The 19,654-nt window shown below is 41.3% G+C and overlaps 1 protein-coding gene across 1 annotated transcript in view; it reads right to left on the bottom strand.

Annotated features, from left to right (window-relative positions):
• Window positions 1-2,150: 2,150 nt before the first annotated feature.
• Window positions 2,151-19,654, bottom strand: part of reep3b (receptor accessory protein 3b) — a 32,336-nt gene continuing 14,832 nt past the window's right edge. The window contains exons 3-8 of the mRNA XM_069708812.1: window positions 18,768-18,844; window positions 16,511-16,631; window positions 16,258-16,371; window positions 8,025-8,187; window positions 3,329-3,462; window positions 2,151-3,160 (exon numbers count right to left, since the gene is read on the bottom strand). Of these exons, the coding sequence (XP_069564913.1) occupies window positions 3,092-3,160; window positions 3,329-3,462; window positions 8,025-8,187; window positions 16,258-16,371; window positions 16,511-16,631; window positions 18,768-18,844 (678 nt within the window). The 3' untranslated portion in view covers window positions 2,151-3,091. The remainder of the gene's footprint in view (window positions 3,161-3,328; window positions 3,463-8,024; window positions 8,188-16,257; window positions 16,372-16,510; window positions 16,632-18,767; window positions 18,845-19,654) is intronic.

Here is a 19,654-nt window from a genome sequence, read left to right as displayed (position 1 = left end):
CAGCATGTGGGAATAAATCCCACTACAGTAGATGTCTGTCAGATGATGTCGTGGCCAAGTTTAAGGAAGCAGTTACATGTTTATCCTCTTCGATGCCGTGTGTTAAAGCAGTGGAAGACATCTACGTTGATCTTAGTCCCACACAAGTGGATCATCTGGTAGAAAACACTGCAGTATCTCTGCTACAACTCTAGATGATGTCGCCCCTCTGAAGAAGAGAGTCATGAACCAGAGGAAGTTGTCTCCGTGGTACAACTCAGACTTACGCTCTGCTAGGCAGCGACTAGAAAGATGGAAAGGAAATGGAGTTCCACTAATTTAGAAGAATTTCACCTGCCTGGAAGGAGAGTCTGATATTATATAAGAAAGCTCTTCGTAAGGCCAGGACTTTATATTATTCATCATTAATAGAGGACAACAAGAACAACCCCAGGTTTCTTTTCATCACTGTAGCAGGCTGACAAAGAGTCCCAGTTCTGTTGAGCCCTCTATTCCTTCAGCTCTCAGCAGTAATGACTTCATTAACTTCTTTACTAATAAAATTCTCACTGTTAGGGAGAGAATCGGGCCGACCCTTCCTGACACCATCACTGATGTGATGTTAAGCACAGCAGCCCTGAAAGCAACTGTAGGACCAGATGTAAACTTGGAACATTTCTCTCCTGTTGAGCTCTCTGAGTTAACTAGAGTTATTTCTTCATCTGGATCCTCTAGCTGTCTGTTAGATCTCATCCCAACTAAACCTTTTAAGGAAGTCTTTCCTTCAATTAATACTTCCATATTAGATCAGACCAACCTATCTAATCCTCGTAACGTCTATGTACCGCAGGCTTTTAAAGTGGCTGTAATTAAACTTTTACTTAAAAAGCCAACTCTTGATCAGCTGTTTTAGGAAACTACAGACCAATTTACAACCTGATGTTTATTTCTAAAATCCTTGAAAAAGTTGTTGCAAATCAACTTTGTGATCATTTACAAAGGAATGATCTGTTTGAAGATTTTCATTATTGTTCATCATAGCACAGAAACAGCTCTGGTGAAAGTTACTAACGACCTTTTATTAGCCTCAGATAATGGACTCGTCTCTCTACTTGTTCTTCTGGACCTCAGTGCTGCTTTTAATACGATTGATCATACGATCTTATTACAGAGATTAGAAGACGTTACGAGGATTAAAGGAACTATATTAGACTGGTTCAAATCCTACTTATCAGATAGATTCCAATTTGTCCATGTCAACAATGAGTCTTCCAGATAAACAAGAGTTAGTTATGGAGTTCCACAAGGCTCAGTGTTCGGCCCAATACTTTTTACTTTGTACATGCTTCCATTAGGAGATGTCATCAGGAAGCACTGCATCAACTTCCATCTCTCCAGTTTTATCTTCTCTTCACTGGCTTCCTGTGAAATCAAGAATATAATTTTAAATTCTCTTGATGACTTACAAAGCTTTACATGACCAGGCTCCATCATATCTTAGAGATCTTATAGAACCATATAATCCTAACAGAGCACTTCTCTCTCAGTACGCTGGTCTACTTGTGGTTCCTAGAGTTTACAGAAGTAAAATGGGAGGCGGAGCTTCAGTTTTCAGGCTCCTCCCCTGTGGAACCAGCTCCCAGTTTGTGTTGGAGGGGCAGAAACCCTCTCTAGCTTTAAGATTAGACTCAAAACGTTCCTTTTTGATAAAGCCTATAGTTAGGGCTGACTCAGGTAGACCTGAACCAACCCTTAGTTATGCTGTTATAGGCCGAGGCTGCTGGAGGACCTCGTTACATGCTGAGCTTCTTTTCTTTCCTCCTACTCTTTAACTGACTCATACCTCACCATCTTTTTCTCTCCCATAGTTTCTTATTATTGTCTGTTGTCTCCATTCAGTTCCTTCGCTCACGTAGTTTCTCTTCTTTCTTTTCCAGATGTCCCGTCATGGAGCTGCATGTCTCTGCCCTGCGCTTGTCGTCTCCACTAACAGTTCTTCTCTTCTATCTCTATGCTGTCCTTTTCTCTCTCTGCTCTCCTCTCACCCCAACCGGTCGAGGCAGATGGCCGCCCACCTCTGATCCTGGTTCTGTCGGAGGTTTCTTCCTGTTAAGAGGGAGTTTTTCTTTTCCTCTGTTGGAGGTTTTTCTCCTTTAAAGAGGATTTTTTTTCTCTCCTAGTTTATGTGGGAATTGTTAAATTGTTGAGTTTCTCTGTATAATATTGTAAAGTCTTGCTGTAAGGACTTTAATGTGTTAAGTGCCATGAAATAACCTAAGTTGTGATTTGGCGCTATATAAATAAATAAAGTTGAAATTCATAACGTTAAAAAGTTATGAATGGAGTTGTTTTACAAAAGTCTATTAACTGTGGTCCTTTAAATGTTTTTATGTTGTTAAATAAATAAAACATTATTTGGGTTTTTCCATTGGGAATCAAAGAATTCAAAAGACAAAAAAAGTCATATTGGAGCACGAAAAAAAGGGATTTTTCACAACCTGGCAAACTAAAAGTTGTTCTCTTAAATGGTTTAAAACTGTGCTGTAAAGCGACAGTAGATTATTTAAACACTAGTTAATCCATTCGTTACTGGTTATAAACTCCTCAAAGAAGGATGTCTACCGGTAATCAGTACGTGGTACCACATAACTTTTATATCTAGTTAATGAGTGGACTGATGGATCGAAAATCTAAAAGACTAAACATACATAATAAGAATGCAATTCTAATAAAATAAACAACAACTGATGAAACACACACACTTGCCCGTGGTAAACATCATGTACACCATCAAACCAAAGAAAAAAATGAAAGTTCTCAAGAGTAAAATCTCTACGAGCCACTGGCTTTGGAGGAATTCTGTAATAAATACTTTGTCAGCAAAAAGTCTTCATCAAAGAGTTCAGCAGTGAAAAGTCAGAGCTGGAAAACAAGCTGACAACACCATCGACCAATCAGCAGACTGCTCTGGTGTGTGTGTGTGTGTGTGTGTGTGTGTGTGTGTGTGTGTGTGTGTGTGTGTGTGTGTGTGTGTGTGTGTGTGTGTGTGTGTGTGTGTGTGTGTGTGTGTGTGTGTGTGTGTGTGTGTGTGTGCAAATGTGTGTGTGTGTCTTCACAATCCGTAAACAGAGTTCAGTGTTGGTCTCTTCTTGCTTTTAATCTTCAGTGATCCGTATCGAGCCTGGTGACACAAAACGGTTTCAAATAAATACAAACTCGTGAGCACATCTTTTATTTGACCTTTTCGTACAGCAGTTGTTTTTAAAAAAATAATAATCCTATTTTAATGTCCTAGATAATAATTACAGGCGCTTTTGTTTGCTGCGAGCCATGTTAACAGGACACTTACGTCTTTGCGGACTCTGGATCGGGTCAGCTTGACGCTCTGTGATCGCCTCAGTCCTTTTTGACAGACAGCCTCGTCTTCAGAGAAGGTCGGCTCGGCCTCTTCATCGGTCCTCTCCTCCTGCTCATAGAAGTACTCTGAAAAACACATACACATATCAGTGTGTTCGGACAATATCACCTTTTTTTTTTAGAAACCATATTTGTAGAGTTTCTGCAGTGTTCACCAAATCAAGTTTAAGATTTTTTTTTTTTTTACATATTTTTAATAAAGTAATTCAATACCTTTGACAAGTGATAGTTTTGTCAGTACTTCCCAGCTGCAGGACACTAATACCTAGTAAGATATTCAAATAACTAACATGAGCTGGACTCATTTATGGATAATTAAACATCCACAATTTGTCATGAAGTAGCCGTTAGCGTTTCCTATTGAATAGTTGAAGATGGTTAAGTCTACAGAGAACGCAGAAAGGAAAAACTAAATGATTCAAAAATAGGTTCCAGGTTTAAAAAAAAAAAAAAAGAAGTTTCCCTTTAATGATAATGAAGCCACATTTGCTAAATCATTATCTGAAATCAGCTGACTATAGGATGGAAATCACAATAAAAATAAGAAGGCAGCATTTGAAACCTGATGACCACTCGTGACTGGTGATGATTACAGACTCTGACTGCGGCCTGAGGACAGTTTGTGTGAAGGAGGCAGACTGTCAAGCTGAAGGAAGTGAAATTGTGACTGAGAGGTGGCTGGTCCAGCAGGGGGCAGCAGACACCAGCTCTCTTAGAAACACAACAGTCTGAGTGGTTTACACCCACTGTTTCAGACAGCAGCCAGGAAAATCCTCTTCAGGAGCAGCACGATTCCACCAGTGTGGCCAAAACATTCACAATTTGACGAAAAATAATGAGCAAAAATGAACCTAAATCTTTATAACTTGCTTATCATGTTCTGAGAACAACTTCTGATTATATTTGATCAGACAAATTTCTCGAGCTCCTATGTTTTTTCTGCTAAATAAAGAGGATGATGTGATGAGACTCGGCTCATTCAATAGTTTGGCACGGCCTTCATTTTAATACATTATTTAGAATTTGTAAAACAACACAACTTCAACATTTGGGTTTCCTGTTTGGTTCAACACTTCCTTTTAGAAATTCTTGCTTGAAATTTGTACAAAAACAAAATGCCTCTGGTACATAGCAGTCGGCGGTGCGGAGGCGTAAAAACACTCCAGACAGAAGTTTGTCCTTCTCCTCCATCAATGTTCAGCCCAACAGTTGAGACGACATTAATCTCAAAACCAGACTGTTACTAAATGTCCCCGCTCATTTGGCTTCCAGACTGTACAGTGGAAACACCGCAGCCCAAATCTGACTCACGGCACCAACAAGAAATTAAATGTCTACAAACTCACAACAAAAATTATTTCAAACTTTTTTCATATATAGAGCGAGAAACCCAATAATTTCAAAACTCCCATGTGAGCTGAGAAGAATAAAACTCCCCTTTGTAGCCAGGTCAACTTTTACAGAGCTAAATTCTGTATGTGCACTGTGGGGAACAGATTCCAGTCATTCTGGCCACTACCAGTCTGTTCTGTGGTAAATCTCTCCAATTTCCTGTCATGTAGGGAGATCAGGGAAGAGCATCTTATAAGGACAGCAATCCAGAGCTGCTCGTCCAATCAGGACCCGGCAATTCTTCCAAGTTCTTTCAAGAAAAGGCTCAGCCTCCTACGGGACCCAGAAGAGGTTCTGTGTTTACATTGTCTATAACTGCTGTTGAGCTTTGCTGTTGTTCTCAAAGCTCTGTCCAACTGTTTCTGTTTTCCTATTCTGGAAAAGAGAAAGAGGAACCAACATTGCGTCAAAGATTTGTGATCTTGTGCGCTTGTCCTTGTGAAATGCAAAGAAAGACTCAGAAAGTGCAAGTTGTGAAGTACAAAGTTCCCACTATGTATTTTTTGGAGATGTTAAAGGGGCACATGATACTTTAAAAGCACTCCAAGTCCATCCATTCTACTCTGCTCATGTTTTCTGAATTTGAATAATTCCCACGCCTCTAAACACCTAAAATCAGATCCCCTCTCGTTCTGCCTCAAATGAATAAAACTAAAAGTGCTGATGAATTAATAAAAAAATTCTAATTAAAAGCTTCAGATTGCTTTTATTTTGGTGAGTCAAAATTGGAACGGTTGGAAGTTATCGGGATGGTTAAAAACCTTACTGGTCCAATCATATATTCATTTGGCAAAGTTGGTGCAACCTTATCTGTGTGTCCCTGCGACATCGGTTCCTTCCGAGAGAGAAATTTTGTCGGCTGGGATTCCCGTACAATTATCGATACTGGAGTACTGCAGATATAATCATTACTACCTAGAAATGAATATAGTTTTTAATATTTACCATTCAACCCTGTACTCCTCCAGTCCCACTACACCGGCACCAATTTATAGAATACAGAGTTTGCAAATAAGCTAAAACACACAAGCAGTTTCATGAGTTTATAGTTCACAGTAAAGCCTGGCTGTACTGAACATTTTCTCTCAGCTCAAAGCCCCATCGGTTCCTGCTGAAAATATCAACATATTTAAATAAACACCATGTTAAAAGCTGTAATAGCATTAATAGGTTTTGCTGGGGACTATTTTCAGTCACGGATGAATCTATATTTGGTACTCTAGTGAGTATTTGGAGCAGCAGGACCGTGTATGTGCAACTGAGTCAATATAAACTACAGTGTTTTATCTTACTGGTATGTTTTTACTTGTGTTTTCGGACAACGATGGAGCTCTAAGGCACAGAGGAAGAAGATACGTAGACTTTCGGTATCCACACAACGCTTGTTTGAAGATACGTGTTGGTTTGGCTCCGCACTGAGATTTGTGAACAGTAAGATAAATATAGAATATCACCAGCTAACTGCGAAGTCCATTAAGAGCAGATGGAGTCTGATGTCATATGAACAACCTCTACACAATGAGATCATATGAAAGGGAGCAGTTGGAGGGTGAAAACATCTCTCCTCCCTTCTCCTTCATCTCCCCACGTCTCTCTGCTGAGCTGAATACACAATATCCTCTCTCAGCATGCTAATACTTCCTCTTCCCGCCTTTCTTCTTCCTTCCCTCCATCCATTCATCCACCTCTACCACCAATTTACCCCTCCATCCATTCCTTACATCTCCATTCTCCCTCTATACATTCATCTTTGTCCTCTCCTCCACTCCCACCCTCTGCTCTCTATGCCTGACTGACTCTGTGTGTGTGTGTGTGTGTGTGTGTGTGTGTGTGTGTGTGTGTGTGTGTGTGTGTGTGTGTGTGTGTGTGTGTGTGTGTGTGTGTGTGTGTGTGTGTGTGTGTGTGTGTGTGTGTGTGTGTGTGTGTGTGTGTGAGGGAGAGCGACAGAAGGAATACAGAGAGAGAGTATGTGTTTGACATTCCACTGGCATCCCACTCAACCTCATCTCATCCCCTGTGTCTGCTGAGAAGTCATCTCACACACACTCTCTAACACAGCTGCAGAATGCTTTCATTGAAATGCCAGCCAGCAGTTCTCATCAAGCAGAGAAGGGAGGAAGTAAGGGAATGAAAAAAAAACAACAGAGATAATAAGTTGATGTGGCTGTTTGACAAAGTCATGGCGGGCACGGTGATATCTTTGTGCTTATTGTTAGGAAAGACGTTTAAAATCATTCGACAGTCGTGGTGGTGGTGTGTGTGTGTGTGTGTGTGTGTGTGTGTGTGTGTGTGTGTGTGTGTGTGTGTGTGTGTGTGTGTGTGTGTGTGTGTGTGTGTGAGGGGGGGGTTATCCTAAAAAGGTGGGAATGTTCATTGTTTTAACAGACCAAGGTTAAGTAAGCTTTTGATGAAGATGAGGGTTATGAGGTAAGAGCTCTATTTCTAAATGTTGTATTTCTAAGGACCTCTTGTATCGCTGTCACTGCAAAGAGGAACGTTCACCGATCACGTTCGTCATCAGAGGTCACATATGCCATCCAAGATGAACGGCTGCAAGTTTTTAACACTAAATTGCAATAACCAGGTTCAAGAGATAAAAAAATTTCACAATGCGGTAAAATTTTGCAGGATTTTTTTTCAAGGCATGTTTGGAGTTTGCACCCATTTTTGTATTACTGAGCTTCAGGGAGCCGGAGATCTGTCTAACATCCACAAGTAGAAGCTTACGGATCTAACTGAGTCTGCATTGTGACATCACGCTCTTGAATTCCCTGCTCACTTTGGGCGAAGGCAGGGTACAACCTGGACAGATCGTCTGTCTATCACAGGGCCAACACAGAGACAGACAGGAACAAAGACCATTCACACTCTCATTCACACCTATTTGGATTTGTAGAACCACCAATTAACTGGAGGTGCATGTTTTTGGATGGTGGGAGGAAGCTGGAGAACCCGGAGAGAACCCACGCAGGCACACGGAGAACATGCAAACTCCACACAGAAAGGCCCAGGACCGGATTCGAACCCAGAACCTTTTCGCTGTGAGGTGAAAATGTAACCACTGCACCACCTAGGTCAATCATACAATCAAACAATATAATTACTGTATGAACATAAATGAACATATTTGAAAGGTTTTTTTGGCGAGCTGTCACAATCACATGCCTTCATAAAAATCAAAGGCCGTTTGTGTTGCATGTGTACGTGTGTGTGTGTGTGTGCGTGCGTGCGTGTACCTGCTCCGTCGGCAGCGTCGCTGCTCTGAGACCTCCTCATGGCGGGGTTGGATGAGTGGGAGCTGTACTGGTACAGCTGGTTTCCTCTGTCGTCCTGCTGGTTGATCTGTGTGAGGTCGGCCATGCTGAGGCTACGCAGCTTCTCCGTGATGGCCCCCTGACCCTGCAGCACACACACAACACAGTCAGCGTTACATCACCCGCACACCGGAGCTCTCAGAGATCAACAGGATGAAACCCGACATACTGATGAAGCGAGCGAGTGTCGTCATCATCACTTCTAACGACTTCCCTCAACATCTACAGTCAGAGACGATTCTGCTGTTTACTACTCAGCATCTAGACTTTGAGGTATTGTTTGTATGAGGAACATGCATTTCTAAAAAAAAACAGCGAGTCTGTCCTGCAGTAAATGATTGTGGTCGACTTCTAATTTACAAGCTACAGTCATATAGTTGAACTGCTGCTGCGGTGCATCGGCTCACTGAAGCACCGACCCTCAGAAATATTCTATTGGTCGGAAATCAGAAAACCAGATAAGAAGCAGCTGAGAGCTGTGAGGGATAATTTGACCAGCTTGATAACTGACAACTCTGGAAATACATTTTTGAGTATGCATATACAGAATATGTACAGAACATCTACTGATGTTCAGTAAATCTCCCAATAATATAACTTAATAGTTATTATTTAACTTCTGCTGTCATTTCTTGAAAAATGACAGATTTGTTTTTGTTCCCATCACAGCGGCCATACTACTGCAAGGGGTTTCATGTTTTGTTATTACTTAAGAAATACCAGGAAACATCATGAAAATAAACCTTTTGCATTAAAGGATAAGTTCACATTTTTTTCAAGACTGTCTTAACACAAACGGGGCGCATATGAACATAAAAGTAAGTATTGTAAAGTAAAAGATTCCCACTCAAAGCTCCCGATGCAGTACATTTATGAACACCACAAAATCAGGGAGGCTTCCAGCACACTGCTCTTCAGCATAAATTGCATCGGAAGCTTTGAGTGTGAATAATTTACTTCTGCTCACTCCAATGCATCACCTGATATGCCAACTTCAACACGTTGATACCAGGGAAAGAGGAATTTATAATTTCAGTTATCTTTTCCTGAACCGTTGAACATCATCGGTGCGTGTAGGCTGACTCGTACCACCTCATATTTGGTGATTATGAACCTGAACCTCCCGAACAAGTAGGTCGGTTCTTGTGGCGGTCTGCCCCTTCTTCAGCCATTACAAAACCACAGCAGTTTAAGGGGGGTGATGGGAGCTGATTTGATTGGCTGTGATTGAAGTTGGCTATGACACACCTTGAAAATATTACTCATATCATCGTCAAACACTACATGATGAAGACATCATCGTGGACACACGTTACAGGACAAAAGACGCCGAGGAGAAAGAAAAAAAACATGAACAGGTTTTTGATGAAACAAAACAAATATAAAAAGAAACAAGAACATGTCAAGTGTTACATTGAAATTGATGTAGAGATTAAAAAAATAATAATAATAATCCTCCAAATGTTAAGGGATATACAGCAAATGAAGAAGAATCAGGATGTAAATAATGAGTCAAATGTATTTGCAAACAGTTGATTCTATTGCTACACAACAAAAATGAAATCAAGGTATATTTTCTGATAAAAGAACTGATGTGGTGGACGTAAGAGGATGGTGGCATGGTGAAATAGTGCTGTATGAAATGGAAAGGAAACGTTCTATTAATGCTGCTTACACTGACTGGCTTTTACCTCCCAGAGCAGCCTGCTGAAGCAGAGAAACCCTGAAGAAAGAAGGACGTGAGTGAAGACAAGAGAAAAAGAAACAAAGGTCACAAGCGAGTTAGCTGGTAAGCAGGTTGGGGCAGATCCACACATCATCATTTTGACCATACGTGTAAAAAACATCGTGGTGTTCAGTTTTTGTAAAACTGGTTTAGAAGTCCACCACAAGCACTGCAATTTTCCAAAATGACTTTAAATATCTTGGAAACATATTAAGCATTAAATACAACACTTTGAATCTTCCAAGCTACGTTGGAGCAGAAATCAGCCTTTTGATAACCTGATCTCTGCTGGATCATAACCTTTGTCTGCTTGCATTTTTACAAATGGCTTTCTGTACAGTGTTCATGCTATTACACACCTTGAGGGAAAAAAACACAGAAGAAACAAAACAGAACTCACAGCACTAAATTACAATTTAGTTAAGTTCATTATCCTTATAATAAAGGGTCAAGGACCTTACAAGAGTGAATCACTGAGGACAGCAGGCAGTCGGTAGGAAGCTGCAGGGGAGGGAATGTAAAAGTATATGAGCGTGCAGCGGGGTAGGAGGACACAGCTGTGAGGGCTTCAGAAACATACACAAACCACCGCGGCTTCAATGACTTGTTTCAACCACAAAAGGTAGATTTACCTACACAAATTACGCAACATTCCTTTGATCTATTTTCCTTAATCGGTGTTACTCTGCAATTCAGCCTTTTGTCAAAAGACAACTGAATATTCCTCCTGTCCGTCTGACAAATAAGGCTCCGTTAGACCTGATAGACATCCTAAAAAGTAATCTGTGAGTTTTACAGATGAAAGTTCAAATCCGCCTCAGGCTACATGTACATCAATATGCATGCTGCATGCATAAAGGGGGACTGAGCCTCTCACTGTATGGAAACTCACCAGGTTGTTGCTGCTAATTTAGAAGTGCTCACTCTTTGTTCTTCGACCGGGTGGAATTTATACCAGTTACGCTACTTTTCCTTGCACTTCTTGTCTTTAAATGTCTGTCCTGTATCGCACTGTGGTCCACAAGGAAGGACATTTTGTTTTCCTCTATGTTGTGTGAAAATGACAATAAAACCAAACCTGGGTTGGAGCTTGGACAGTGCACATGTTCTCCTGAAATGTGTTTCATACAAATCAAATGCTATAAAAGGCTGCGCTGTAAATACAGAGATACATTTGTAAACCATCCTCCACTGAAAGGGTTCAACGTGCTCTCTGAGCTGTTGTACATGTCAGTCTGTCAGGCAGCTTCACACTGATGGATTTTATGTACAATACAGATGGATTTATTGTACCAGCTTAAAATTCCGACTAAAGACATGAAGCTTTTAAAGGCCACATTTTTTTTTAACTTTTTGGTTGGTTTTTTTTTCAATCTTGTTATTCATAAGAATTCATTTTTGTGATTTTAAGTAGCAAAAAATATTTCAACAGTTTAAAATCTTCTAAATTCTGAACAGCTAAAGAGTAACATATTGTTCAGGGTTTGGTAGAGACCAAAACAAAGCTAAAAGGGAGTTGATATTGCACTTGAAAACATCTTTGGTGATGTCAGAAGGGCTGCACTTATACAGCTCCTTCCTACCTTATAGCAGCAATAAACATCATATGATAAACTATATTTGAACTTTTCAGTTTTGAAGTTCGGGCAGATGCGCAACAGGATTTTTCACATTTGGATTTTTTTCATTACAAGTCGGCAAGAAGAAACACCCGGCACGGGAAGATACTTTCCATTTCCATCACCATGTATATATTGCACAACTGAATGAAGTTAAATCAAATTATCAAAGATAATTATTTCTTCAAAATACACAGACATTGTAATATAGTGTTTGACATTCCTGTCCAGACTTTTCTCTTTGCACTACCTAAAGTGCCTTGCCATTGTGTACACCTGTCAGAAAGCACTCACCTGAGGGTGTAACGCCCTCTTATGGCATAAGGATGTAACAACTCTAGTCTTTATAAACAGGAGGAAACCAGAGCACACTGACTATTTGCCAAGTACACAAGACACACCTCAAATCCAGAGTTTGAATCCGGCCTTGGAACGTGTCTCTTTCGACGGTCCATAGAAAGGCCCGTCTTTGCATCGGTGGATTGTTAATGCCCTCGTGATGTTACTGAGTGCCTTGAGAAAATGACACTTCAAGCAATATCTAATACTTCATCTTCACCGTTTCACTGGTTGGCTTCAATACTTGAATATGCCCGACTGTAATTGTACACACTCTCGTTATTCCAGCACATTTTCTGAAGCGGTGATGGAAGAAGTTGCTCGTGTTACCAGCAACCGCACGAACAGCAGCTCGCCGAGCTTTACAATGTGTCGTCTTTTAGTCTCGAAGGAATTTTTTTAAAACCTAAAAAGAAATGTATCCATATCCTTCTTCCTAACAATTAATAACCCACAATAGGGGTTATGCCATATCATATCATTCACGATAATACCGGTAGATAAAAAATATTTACAGTGGGGCAAAAAAGTATTTAGTCAGCCACCAATTGTGCAAGTTCTCCCACTTAAAAAGATGAGAGACGCCTGTAATTTTCATCACAGGTACACTTCAACTATGAGGCACAGAATGGGGGGAAAGAATCCAGGAAATCACATTGTAGGATTTTTAATGAATTAATTGGTAAATTCCTCAGTAAAATAAGTATTTGGTCACCTACAAACAAGCAAGATTTCTGGCTCTCACAGACCTGTAACTTCTTCTTTAAGAGGCTCCTCTGTCCTCCACTCGTTACCTGTATTAATGGCACCTGTTTGAACTTGTTATCAGTATAAAAGACACCTGTCCACAACCTCAAACAGTCACACTCCAAACTCCACTATGGCCAAGACCAAAGAGCTGTCAAAGGACACCAGAAACAAAATTGTAGACCTGCACCAGGCTGGGAAGACTGAATCTGCAATAGGTAAGCAGCTTGGTGTGAAGAAATCAACTGTGGGAGCAATTATTAGAAAATGGAAGACATACAAGACCACTGATAATCTCCCTCGATCTGGGGCTCCACGCAAGATCTCACCCCGTGGGGCCAAAATGATCACAAGAACGGTGAACAAAAATCCCAGAACCACACGGGGGGACCTGGTGAATGACCTGCAGGGAGCTGGGACCAAAGTAACAAAGGCTACCATCAGTAAAACACTACGCCGCCAGAGACTCAAATCCTGCAGTGCCAGACGTGTCCCCCTGCTTAAGCCAGTACATGTCCAGGCCCGCCTGAAGTTTGCTAGAGAGCATTTGGATGATCCAGAAGAGGATTGGGAGAATGTCATATGGTCAGATGAAACCAAAATAGAACGTTTTGGTAAAAACTCAACTCGTCGTGTTTGGAGGAGAAAGAATGCCGAGTTGCATCCAAAGAACACCATACCTACTGTGAAGCATGGGGGTGGAAACATCATGCTTTGGGGCTGTTTTTCTCCAAGGGGACCAGGATGACTGATCCGTGTAAAGGAAAGAATGAATGGGGCCATGTATTGTGAGATTTTGAGTGAAAACCTCCTTCCATCAGCAAGGGCATTGAAGATGAAACGTGGCTGGGTCTTTCAGCATGACAATGATCCCAAACACACCGCCCGGGCAACGAAGGAGTGGCTTCGTAAGAAGCATTTCAAGGTCCTGGAGTGGCCTCGCCAGTCTCCAGATCTCAACCCCATAGAAAATCTGTGGAGGGAGTTGAAAGTCCGTGTTGCCCAGCGACAGCCCCAAAACATCACTGCTCTAGAGGAGATCTGCATGAAGGAATGGGCCAAAATACCAGCAACAGTGTGTGGAAAGCTTGTGAAGACTTACAGAAAACGTTTGACCTCTGTCATTGCCAACAAAGGGTATATAACAAAGTATTGAGATGAACTTTTGTTATTGACCAAATACTTATTTTCCACCATAATTTGCAAATATGTTCTTTAAAAATCAGACAATGTGATTTTCAGGAATTTTTTTTCTCATTTTGTCTCTCATAGTTTAGGTATACCTATGATGAAAATTACAGGCGTCTTTTTAAGTGGGACACAATTGCACAATTGGTGGCTGACTAAATACTTTTTTGCCCCACTGTATCATAACGGCAATTTTTCCAACCTGTTGATGTAATGACGTCGTACTGTTATGCAGTGGAACTGGAAGACATTAGTTTGCAGCGTATCGAGCAAAGAAAAAACTGAGAGATCATTTTTGTTTCGCTTTTAAGGAATAATTGAAGGCTGCGTTTATGCCAAAGTAAATCAATAACACTTTTGTTGAAATTGTATGTAATTAAAAATAAATAATTCAATATTTTTCTGGATTTTGTCATACCATCAAGAATATCGTTCTTGCAAAAAAACAAAAAAGATATATCATGATATTATTTTAGGGCCATATCCACCACCGGTAACCCACAACTAACTCTCTTGAACAGGGGGAAAAAAACACATCACACAATAATCTGTGTCAAACAACAAACAATTTGTAACACTAATAATTGTACATTTACAAAATCGCATTAGCACGGTGGGTTTGTTACTGTGCTCCAATTTCCATGCACTCATGAAGAGAGAAGTTATGATCCCCTTATGCCACAAGAGGGATTATACTCTTCACTGTAGCGTTTCTGCCAGGTGTAGCACTCGGAGCTGAAACGTGTTGCAATGTCTGTATTTTAGCAGAAAAGCAAATAAAAGGCAGAAATTAATAATTCAATGTTTATTCAAGTGCACAATCAAGGGGCAATGAAAAGGTTGTAACACATTGTCCTGTTGTGCAAGAACAGAGTGCAGCGCAGCGATGTACATAGAGACAGACGCAAGCAATAACTTGATAACCTGAATAACCTGCATTTCTCCGTCGTAACGAGGCGCGGGTCGTAAAGCAGCGTGGGTCGTAACGAGGCGCGGGTCGTAACGTGGCGTGTGCCACGCCGTTTTTATATTGCAACACAGGGACAAGTTTTTTGTTTTCGTGGTTATCCAAGTTTGGCTTGGAGGGAGAAGACACTCGTAAAATCAAGAACAAATACAGAAAGATAATATGTGATGATATGACTTCTCAAAGCCTGGAACTGCTTCTTCTTTTTTTTTTTTTCTGTCTGAAGTCACAAACACAAAAACAGCAGATCATTGTTTGTGCTTACTTGTGTTCACCCAACATATACAAATAACAGTAATTCCTGTGCTGCCCAGTGTTCATATTGGAAGATAAAATCCCTCTGAGTTATATGACACCTGAATGTACATCTAATAGCCCAACGTGATTCCTTCTGCTTAGTAGTGGAGTCCCAGCGTCTGGGATCACCTTCGTGCAGTGAAGCCTGATAAATGATGCTTCTATTGTTTAGATATTTATACACACACACACACACACACACACACACACACACACACACACACACACACACACACACACACACACACACACACTGCATTTGCATGAGTTTGAAGTGGTTGAGATCTCATTCAGGATTGGCTGTTGTGTTTAATTCAACTCCCCTGCATTCATTTACACACCAATAACACACATTGTCTCTGTTCTCCTACGTTTTGATTTATCCAGCTGAATCAGGGCATTCTGTGCCAACACGTTGAAGGCGGGATTGATTCACTGTGTTGTTACAGCTGAGCAAAGGGAGTTAAAGCTTCTGTAGCTTCTTTCAAAGTTAGAGTTTATTGAAAAACCACAAGAGTGAAAAACAGGAATACAGTGAACCCTCGTTTTTCGCGGGGGTTACGTTCCAAATAGAAACCGTGATAGGCGAAATCCGTGAAGTAGTAACCTTTATTTTTTTTTACAATTATTATACAATGAAATACTCAATAATTTTTTTTTCTGCAATCATGAATCCACAAAGCTAATGCAGACTCCATCCTTACCATGGTCTTGTTGCGGACAGTTGCAACCCTTTTTGCATCCTTATTAAAACTTATTGCTGCTGTCTTCCTTATGTTATTTTCCTCCTTCCTTATGGAACGAACGGAAGATTCATTAATTCCGTAATGGCGACCTACAGCCGCATAGCTTCTACCTTCATTTAACATGTCCAGAAGTTTAACTTTTTCTGCGATAGTTAGCATCTTCCTCTGCCTTTTGGGCCCGACCGCAAGTGCCTTTGTCGGTGCAGAACGTTTTGTCGACATTATGGGTTTTAGAGAAACTTGAAATTGCCAGAGAATTTGCCAACTTAAATTTGGCAAGCTGTTTTACGTACGTGTACATATTAGACCGCAACGTTATTGACAAACAGGTAGAGAAGAAGCAGAGAGACTGTTTAGCCAATCAGAATGCAGAACACAATGCACGATGCAAATCCGTGAAGCAGCGAGACCGTGAAAGGTGAACCGCGTTATAGCGAGGGTTCACTGTATAGGAAAATACAGAAAGGCATTTAAGTCAAATGATAATGACATCCAATAGAGTATTGGGTGTTCCAGAGACACTTGCCTTCACAGCTGCAGAGACGGCGGCGGTGGCTGCGATGCTCAGTCCCTGCTTGCCAAAGTTCACCATGGTCTCGTAGCTTCTTTCTTTCGCCTGCACGATATATTCATCTATTTCCTGGAGGGAGAAAATCAATAATACTTTTCTAGTAGGCAGTTTAATCAGGTAAAAAAAAAAAAATCAATGTGACTATATTCTACACAACAAGTAATCCATGTGCACGGTTCGGGGGACGTGGATGGATGGAGGCTCTTACCCTCTCTCTGGAGGACAGCAGAGGATGCAGACACTTCCTGTAAATGAGACTCGCTCCTCTGGTGTAGGGGGACAGCAGCCAGATGACGAAAGCTATCTTCAGCTCGTAGTACAGAGGAAACCTGGACATGTGCACACACAGGGGAAGTATCCCGACATTAATGGGGGCTGAGGTTAACTATTGATGTGTCTTGGCATTATGCTTCTTTCTAGCGTTCTTGTATCATGTGTTACACATCAGTCATACCCATCGACGTCTCTCTCGACTAGTCGCCTGATAAAACGCTCGCCTGCCTTTACCACAATTTTTACACAATAGAGTGTCTCCTCCCTCTCTCACTGCACTCCCTTCAGCACCTTCTTCATTTTGATTTCCTGTTGCTGCAGCTCTGATTCTTAATTTTCCTCACTTATATCCAAGCCTTGCGTCTCTCCACCTGTTTTATGATTAGAAATCAATCCATTTGATCGTTCAGGCCCGACACATTATCCAGTAGGAATCACTGGATTTGCCGAGTGTGCAGCATTGCCAGATTGTGGACAGTTTCCTCCCTTTTAACTCGGCAGCAATCATTTTGGAATTTAGTAAAAGCCCAACTATAGATAAATAAATAAATAGATAGATGGATGGATGAATAGACATATAGATGTATATCGTATATACAAATAAAATAGAATAAGTAATAAACAGTGCAACGGTGTTGATGATGATGTAGGATGGATTTGGCCAGAGGAAAATGAAATGTGATGTACTATATCATTTTTCTGTGTATATCATTTGTAATGACTCTAAATGATCCTAAACCAGCCCACTGTTTACCCATTAAACACCCATCTCTCCTTTGTGGTTCTCCAGAAGGTCACGAAACCTGCCGGCACCACTGCAGATCCTGTGTGCGAACTATACTGTCACCTGGTTTGCCGTTTTAGGTATTTTAAAAGTCATGTGCATCATTATATAATGCCAGTACATGTTGATTAAACTTGGTGAGCTGCAGGGGGCTCGGGAGCCTCGCATTGAAAAACAGTGCCCTTGGTATTCTTACAAACAGTTTTTCAGGATACTTGGCATCTTCGGGAACCACAGTTGTAATGTGGACTTCGTCTGTCTCAGCGTCTTCCATCTCTTCACCCCTGCATCCCAGACTGACTCCATTTCTGCTGAGATGACAGCTCTGTCGGGGTCAGACCGTCTGTTGTGGCACTTGTTCTTCTTGTGGCTCATGATACTTCTTTGTGACTTATGGTTGGTTGTTTGGGTTTGTTGTCATGCTGCAACATAAATGTGGGGCCAATCAAGAGGACTCCCTGATGTTGCCTGATTGATAATACTATGTCTACCATACTGTGTATCTGAAATATCACGGAAGACAATCATGCAATCTGCAAAAGGTGATGACGTGTGGAGTTACAGTGTGGATGGCTCTCAATAGTTTTGGAGGTCCATTCGTTCGTAGCAAGAACTACGTAAGTTGTGTTGGACAAATTCTTTAACAATTCCTCATTGTGTCTATTTACAAAGTTCAGGAATTACAACGCTGCTGAAGTGTGAGCAGGATGGGATGTTATAGCGCAGCAGCTAAAATCCAGCATCCTCAACGAGCGCGTCGGGCTGCCTGTCTTTAGCAGTAAACACACCGTGCACAAGGCTTTGGTTATGGATGCTGCTCTGTCTGGATCTGCATGGAGCAGCTGTTTAAAAGCAGCGGGGAGACGGAGTCGCTCTTTTCCTCCAAGACTTACGAGGGGATGTCTTCCGAAATGCTTCAGTATAGTCGTAGCATTTTGCACCAAGTCAACATTTTATCCACCACTTTTTTTCCACCATTGTCAAAGGAAACACTGAACTCATAAAGCTCCCATACAGCAGACAGAGACCATGGAGATGATCCTCCAACTGCACTTTAGTTTGTCCGTCCTCCATATGACAGCTGCAGTAGACTCTTCATTAGTGTCAACTGTTGAGTCTTTTTTTTTTTTTTAAATCCTTGCATGTCCCATTGTCCAAGACAGCGGACCGAACAGGACGGACTTCTTACTTGGACTCTTCCACCCAGATTAGATACAGGAGGGCTGCTGAGATTATGAGTTTTAAATAACAAAAAAATGCCTTATTGTGTTGTGTGTGTGTGTGTGTGTGTGTGTGTGTGTGTGTGTGTGTGTGTGTGTGTGTGTGTGTGTGTGTGTGTGTGTGTGTGTGTGTGTGTGTGTGTGTGTGTGAGAGAGAGACAGCATGTGTGCACATATGTGTAACTCACCATGCCAGTGTGAGGTCAGTGATGGTCTCCACAACAGTGTAGAGGGCAAATACAATCCAGTACATCATCCATCGCACCTACAGACACACAAAAACACACACAGAGACGTACGTCAAACAACCTGACTTTTTTTTTTGACACACACACACACACACACACACACACACACACACACACACACACACACACACACACACACACACACACACACACACACACACACACACACACACACACACACAGTTCAGCTGCATTGACATCCCCGCTCCGATGACAAGTTAAATGTAAAATCTGATTTCCTGACATGTTTTCATCGACCTAATGACCTCATCATAAGCGCTATTTATGTGTCACAGACGTTTGGCTCCCTGCGACTTCTTTCTGCTCCCAAAAATCAAGCTGTGTGGTCGCAGTTTTGATACGGTGGAGGAGATGCAGCGCGACCTGTACACAGCGCTCGACGTGCTCGTAGGACAGGACTTGGAGCGAGCGTTCAGAGATGGCAAGGAGCGCTGGGAACGGGAAACCGCTACACAACTACTTTGAAAAGGATGGCGGCCTGATGTAAATCAGGTTTGTTTTTTTTTGGTTGTTACAGGATCAGTAGGAACCTTCTGATTTGCACTTTGGAGTGACTCACATGTTTTCCCAAAACATGAGTTTTGAGATTTATTCATATCTGATTTTAACCCTGGTGGCGTTTGTGTAACTTGTCATAATTATAAAGCCTAATTGCAAATTCTTAAAACACTTTTGATATTATAGTATTTATTGTTACCAAAACTGGTAAAAGGGATTTCTGATTGAGCAGAGCGATAGAAAGCAGAGAAAATATTAGAGGTAGATGAGGTCTACCGGCTTCCATTACACCTGATGTAATGTCTTTT

The sequence above is a fragment of the Brachyistius frenatus genome, unplaced genomic scaffold, assembly GCF_029030835.1.
Source record: "Brachyistius frenatus isolate BFR_SWC_R1_liver_20210118 unplaced genomic scaffold, ASM2903083v1 Contig_78, whole genome shotgun sequence".
NCBI lineage: Eukaryota > Metazoa > Chordata > Actinopteri > Embiotocidae > Brachyistius > Brachyistius frenatus.
This window is presented reverse-complemented; position numbering and strand designations above follow the sequence as displayed.